General features: G+C 41.2%; 1 protein-coding gene across 1 annotated transcript in view; it reads right to left on the reverse strand.

Annotated features, from left to right (window-relative positions):
* Window positions 1-7,149, reverse strand: part of ABCC4 (ATP-binding cassette, sub-family C (CFTR/MRP), member 4) — a 144,935-nt gene that overhangs the window by 130,143 nt on the left and 7,643 nt on the right. Inside the window, exons 3-5 of the mRNA XM_010578329.1 lie at window positions 3,859-3,969; window positions 1,549-1,669; window positions 671-895 (exon numbers count right to left, since the gene is read on the reverse strand). Coding sequence (XP_010576631.1) covers window positions 671-895; window positions 1,549-1,669; window positions 3,859-3,969 — 457 coding nt within the window. The remainder of the gene's footprint in view (window positions 1-670; window positions 896-1,548; window positions 1,670-3,858; window positions 3,970-7,149) is intronic.

Below are 7,149 nucleotides of genomic sequence, written 5' to 3' on the forward strand. Positions count from 1 at the left end.
CCCCCTTCCCCCCCCCCCCCCCCCAAATAAGGGGATACTAAAGGGACCTGGCTGTGAAGACGCCGAGCATCCCTGCCAGCCTGGAGGAGGCAGCAGCAGTACCGCAGCACTGCTGCCTCTCCCCAAACTGACCTGATGGATGCCCAGAGAGAGGGGGGCAGCCTCTCTGACCCACAAAGGAGCGACTCACTAGCTCTCCAGCACTGCTGGAATAAAATATAAGTAAATCCCACCATTAACCTCAACAGGCAGCGGGGGGAGGAACTGGACAGTGAAGCAACTGCCAGCATCCGCCGGGAGCTCTGCCCTTCTCCTGCTGTACGCTGACGGCCTCTTACCGCTCCAGCACGCAACCCTTCCACCAGCAACGGGGGGCTCCTCTCCAACAGCACGAGCAGGCCAAAATCAGCAGCTCCTCCTAGGCTTTAGGGCTACTTAATTCACCACCTTCACTAGGAGGACTGAAGCTGTCATTCCGACACCGTATTACCGAAGAGAGAGCAAGAGCACGTATATACATTTAAGGTCTGATACACATTAGCACGCATTACATTTCTACAAACAAGTAACTTCAACGGAATTGCAAGCATGAACAAATAACTGTATTTTTAAACTCCCCTAATGAAATAGTTGTCAAATGCCAGATATACCTGTACACAGGTTTGCTTACCTTCCGATAAATCATGTGACACATAGCTACCCTCAGCTTCATGCCAGCCCGCTGTACATGATAGAAGTATAAGTGGTGCATTATAGCTAGAATAAGCGTGCACACAGACAGAGCAGCTGCGTAGCAATATGCAAAATTCAAATCTACCTCATCTGAGGAATCATAGTTTTCAAAATAATTAATAATTTTTCCCAAAAATATTGGCTGAATTATTTTGAGGGTTTCCTGAAAGAAAGAGAAGGGGAAAAAAAATATTAACAATTTTATATCATACCACGCTACCCAAGTTTGTAGCCGGGCAAACAAGAGCCAAGTACTGCCGCAAGTCACATCTCGTGTTATTTTTGTCTTTTTTGTGCTCTAAAATGTCAAGCCAGTTTTTATCAACACGTAATCCAAAAGAAATAAGTTCCACGTTAAAATTTAGATGAATCTTTAAAAAGAACTCTCTCAATTACCAATAAAAAATTTGATGTCATAAAAATTGCATGAATATGTGTTACACTCCCATTTTTAAAGATGACAATGTGTCCTTTACAGCCATTTACATATAGAAAAAAAAAAACTTTTTCTATTGGGCATCCTACTCATACATAAAATACAGCTAAGCCTTACAAAGCAAGTCAATGGCTTGTAATGTCTCAAAAATAATGCACCAAAATCAGCTCTCTGTTCCACATCCATAATCCCACAGTTACAACTCAATTTTTCAGTCTCTGCAGGGCTATAGCTCTGTTCTCTGAGAAAGCACATGAACATTAGAGGTTCTCTGAACAGCCCAGCATTAAGTCACCAGTATGTATCATGCAGTCTAAGAGGCCAAGTTTCACATCACTGTTAGCTAAGAAGTGTGTTGTGTGACATTTTACACCACATACCTCAATCATTGTGAAAATTCCAAAAACTAAATAGGATTTCCAGTAACAAAGAATAATGGCTTTTGTTAAATGTGGCTGTTTTCCTCTCTTTTTTGCTTTTTGCACCTCTTTATCCCAGTACCTGACAAACAAAACACAAACATGCCTGAGGGCAGAAGTAAAATCACAAGGCAATTACCTGGAATAAAATGCTTTCAGCCTTACAGCCAGATTGCCATGATCACTTTTATACAACAGCAACAACAACAAAAGTTAACAGATAGTCATGTCTTCTCATACACATCAACAAATAGTATTTAGTATTACAGGCCTATTTGCTCTTGTATAATGACAAACAATTCACCACTGTTGACTACTATCACTTTTGACATATTTGCTGATGAGAAACTGGTTCCTTCATTCTTCTCCTCTCAGTTCAGACAGCCACTCACCTTAGTTAAGAGCCTATTATCATATGATCTCCTGACTATGGACTAAACTGAGGCAGCACAGAGTGTCTTTATCTTCCTATAAGCTCTGCACTCCCCCAGAAAGGTTGTGATGCACGACCCTTTTTCATGTCCGGCCCTTTCTTTTTCCACCACATGCTTCGATGAGAACGAGCAGATATGGCACAAGAGCAGAGGGAACTGTCTGCAGCAGTTTTGTCACTTAACACTCTGCAAGTCTCTCTGAAGGCAAGGATTACAGCAGCAAAATGGCAAAACTGCCCACAAGTAGGACACAATCTGTTCACATTAAAATCAAAGACAGTAATAACAAGCACGATTTTAACAAGAAAATATCAGAACTTCAGCAGACTTCTTAAAGCATGCTGTTGTCAGACAGGATACTCCCCCTTGCTTCTGGGGGCTAAATATTTTCTGCCAGACCCCCTGACCTTGCTAGTTTAAGGGCTAAAATGAGTCTAAGGCATGAAAGCCAAATTATTTTGCAACAAAGCACACAAGTTTGAAGCATACAGTATGGATAAGAAAACTTTTTTTTTTATTTTTACCCTTTTTTTTTTTTGGTCACAAGGATTATAGAGTTATTGTTTAAATGCTTCGGAATCAGAATCAAAACTGCATCGATTCTGTGGGGTTTGCTGGCCCAAGAGAAAAGGCTAATTCCTTAGGTGACTATTTATGAATTATATTCTCTGCTTCTTGGCCAAGTACACTGAAGAATTAAAAACCACTCTTTTTTTTAATGCTGTATTTTCTACCATTTCCTGACTCATGGAAAGTGTGTGCTTTTACTGTAAGAATCATTGGAAGGAGTCCATCTTCCTCCACAGCCAACTCCCTGAACTGCTTCAAGACACAGCCATGGAATTTGGCAAAGCTCTCCAGACACAAAGATGTTAAAAGCTGCACTCCTATGAGCTTAGCACTGACACTCTTTCTTCAGTTAACTCATCCAGAGCAGGATGATGTAAGACCTGGTCATAACCTTTCGATTCTGGATTCTTTTTGAGGAGTCTCTCATCCCAACCAAACTATTACAAAAGTTGATTTGCTCTATGTCAGCGTAAAGGCAAGAAATAGCAAGATCACGCTTTCCTAATATAGAGGCCACTTTTCACTAGAAGACACCTCTTCCCCTACTTATATTTAACAAATGATTATTTGAAGACAAAAACCTTCTCTATTGCAAGGTTCGAGACAATTTACATAAACTGTTATTCTTGGAAAATACTTCACTATTGAAAGAAAAAGATAGATCGTCCTTGGTCCATAACAACATCAATTGGTACATAGTCCATGAGAAGAGTATTTATAACAAAATAAAAAACCCCTCCTAAATGCAAGCTTTTATATGTCCAAGGCATTTTATCCACTTTACCAGAGTGGCATATTTTCAACATACATATATTTATATACACACATATATAAAGGGTACACAGCTGTCACTTAATTCAGTTTGTGCTCAAAACCAAAAACGACAAAAGAAAAAAACCCAGAACTTTCTCCCCACTTTTATACAGAGAGTTTCCATAGCTATTCTACCACAGGCCAGAAGACTCACATTAATTTATTAAGGATTACTGCAGTAACAGTTCATGAAACATCTTCTTTTCCAAGCATTCTGCAAAGTGTCAAATTAATGACATATGAAAATACTCTAATGCATTTTCATTATGTGTAGCTTGAAAAAATTAAAATGCTTCCATGACGAACAAGTTCTAAATATTACTCTCAGTTCTTCAGCATTTTTAACAGTAGACCTTGTTAAACTTTACAACCTTTTTTAATTTTAGAATAGGAATAAGACTGTCACCTTCACCAGCAGAAATACAATGAAAGAGACAATTATTTTTCTCCTTACCACTGCAATTCCTCTCCAAGCTTCTCTGAGGAATCTTCCGGCAGCACTTTATACATATCATCTTCTTCAAGCTTCCGTTTATGGCCAATAATAAATAAAGGATTCAACCACCTATTTAAATACAAATTAATAATAAACTGGTCAGCAGATGAAAAGAGTGATTTCTTTACATATTAATTCTTTTACCCTTTTCTTCCCTCCTCTTCTCCTGCATCACTCAATAGCCACACATTTTACCGCACTTTCTCTTACCTCAGAATTATGTCACCCCAATTTACAAATGGGAAAGCATTTCCCATTCCCTAAAGCTGTTTATGCCCCATAGCACCTTACTCCCAGGCATCCAGACAGCCAGCATAACTCTTCTCAGCCTTAAGGCAACTGTTTTCTTACAGTGTTTCCTTATATTTAAGGAAAATTAGCATTCCTTTAAATATTTAGGAGACAACAGAACTTAATCTAACTACTAAAATATTGACGGACTTGTAAATAAAATCGTAATACATATTAAAAGACATTTTTTGTAACTAGTGTGGCTATTAATTTACATGGGGAAAAAACCTAACCACCATGCAAAGTGCCATCTTGACAAATATTAAAGGTCAGTAATTTAAAGACAACAACTCAAATGTAAAAACGGGTAAATAACAGACTATTACTAGAACTGATCTTACCCATGTTTGGAAATACAAACAAAAAGCGTATTGTCACAGTGTGTGTAGGTTCAAAAAAGGAAAACAGCTCAGTTTCCTTAGTGGGCAGACTTTTAAAAGTTCAGTATTTTATGAGAGCACTTTGAAAACAAATTGTAATAATGCTACTCTAGGTTTGTTGGAAAACACAGTATTTTGTTAGATCAAATAATACGGTCAGGGAACAGCAAGACTAGCTTTTATGCACATAGACCCTTCTTCAAGTCTGAAATACAGGTCAAGGAGGTCCGAACAGTTGCAGTTGTGCTCCGCAGAGCAGATGGATGCATGGCAGAAAGCACAAAAGTGACCAAGTTGTTCATGAGCAGGAGCAAAAGAGAATGACACCTCTGAAACAGGCATGGCTTAGTGGGAACAGTGAGTTAGGGAGCTTGCAGTTTGCCACTTAGTTTGTCTCTCTACCGAATCCATGATATTTGGGTTCCAGGAGAAATGTGGATTTTGGCTCTCAGGCTTGTATCCTACAAGTACTTTCTCAGTTGGTCAGTACAATCAGAACCAAGAGGTCAGGGATGGACCCATTTTGGAAAAAATACTCTTGCACTCACGGCAAGGGGTTTGTCTGATGTCAATTGCCTGTGAAAGTTCATAACTGCTGTTTAGTTTCTGACACTTAATTATTCCCTGACTTCACCAACACAGTTTTTAAAAGAGCACCTGGTGCACTAGATGAAGTGTATTATTTTCTGGAAGGCCTACATGTGAGAATTCAAAACTGGAATGGTTTACAATGAGGGCATTTATTTATTCACAACCACAACAGTGGTTATGAATACTCATCAACTAGCTTTGCATTTCTTGCTCAGGCATGTTCCAATTAAATTTTGTATACACTGGCTCATAAGAAGTTTGTTGATTAGTTTCAGAGAGCATGGAGGGGCAGACTGAACCCCAGAAGAGGGGGCTCAGAGACTTTCTTTGAAGATAGAGCTGTTGAAAAAACCTTTTTTCACAGGCTCCATGGCACAACTGCATGTAACAAATGGGACTAACAGTGTTTTTCCTTCGACACTTAACATGTTAGTGCAGCGTGTCTGTGACTCACTCAAAGATCAAGTCTATCCTTAGAGTAGCATCTCTGATGCCTAACAGCCCTTTTTAAACTCTTGGAGTGAGTACTGAAGATCTGTATATGTGAGCTGTTAAGTCCTCAATGTATGTTAAAGGTACAGTTAATAACAGAGAGTACTTGTCAGACAAGTCTGTTGCTTGGCCTGTATGGTCAAATGGCATCAGGGCCCAAATCACTGCCACAACTTCCCTACAGCTCCCGTCAAAAATGTCTCACACATCAATTGCTCCAACCACCAGAAGAGCTTCTGACTGGTTCAACACAATAAATCTGCTCCATTGAAACATCTCTTCTTCAGCCTCAGTTCTTGCTGCTGACCACAGGTATAAAGCAGACATGAGGTAAATAACCTCCAGGCCATTGAAACAATTTCTGCCTGCTGGACGAGAGGGGCTCTATTTGCTCCAGGACAAGCAGTTATGGAAAAGATCTGCAGACTTCAGTTGACTCATGTGGCCGATACCAAGTGTTCCTCCTCTTGCAAAGAGGAACCTCCTCCTTCCTCCTCAGTATTAGCCTATAGTGTAGTCCATAAACAAGTCGCAGGTCTCCTTTCTGACAGAGAAGGACACAGAATGTGTTATCTTCCCCAGCTCCTTTACCATGAGAATCAGGATGAGGCAGCTCTTTCAGGGAAATACAGGGATAAATCCTTCTCGCATCTACGGAAACCATTACGAGATTCCACCAGCTACTGCTGCCAAGGTGGTGAAAACAAAAATTGTTCTGACATTTAACAAGGAGCATAGATAGGATATTGATTACAGAATCACAGAATAGCTGAGGTTGGTTAGAAGGGAGCTGTGGAGGTCATCTAGTCCAAACACCTGCTCAAGCAGGTCAACCTAGAGGCAGTTGCCCAGGACCATGTCCAGACGGCTTTTGAAGATCTCCAAGGAGGGAGACTCCACAACCTCTCTGGGCAACCTGTGCCAGTGCTCAATCACCCTCACAACAAAAAAGTGTTTTCTGATGTTCAGAGGGAACCTCTGCTGTTTCCTCTGGTCCCATCACTGGGCAGCACTGAGCAGAGCCTGGCTCCATCCACCCTGCACCCTCCCTTCAGGTGTCTGCACACATTGGTGAGAACCCCTGAGCCTCCTCTTCTCCAGGCTGAACAGTTCCAGTTCTCTCAGCTTTTCCTCACAGGAGGGATGCTCCAGTCCCTTCATCATCCTTGTGGCCCTTCACTGGACTCTCTCCAGTATGTCCATGTCCCTCTTGTACTGGGGAGCCCAGAACTGGACTCAGGACTCCACGTGTGGCCTCATCAGTGCTGAACAGTGCTGTCTCTTATTGGCACATAGCAGAACACAGAGAGGAAAATAAAAGATGCTTTAAAAATATACTTATATATTGTATTGGGTTTATGTGGCAAGGTTTTGGTAGCGGGGGGGGTTACAGGGGTGGCTCCTGTAAGAAGCTGCTGGAAGCTTCCCCTGTGTTCGAGAGAGAGCGAGCCCATACCAGCCGGCTCTAAGACGGACCCGCCGCCGGGCAAGGCCC

Source organism: Haliaeetus leucocephalus, unplaced genomic scaffold, assembly GCF_000737465.1.
Source record: "Haliaeetus leucocephalus isolate CR32 unplaced genomic scaffold, Haliaeetus_leucocephalus-4.0 Scaffold626, whole genome shotgun sequence".
Classification (NCBI taxonomy): Eukaryota; Metazoa; Chordata; class Aves; order Accipitriformes; family Accipitridae; genus Haliaeetus; species Haliaeetus leucocephalus.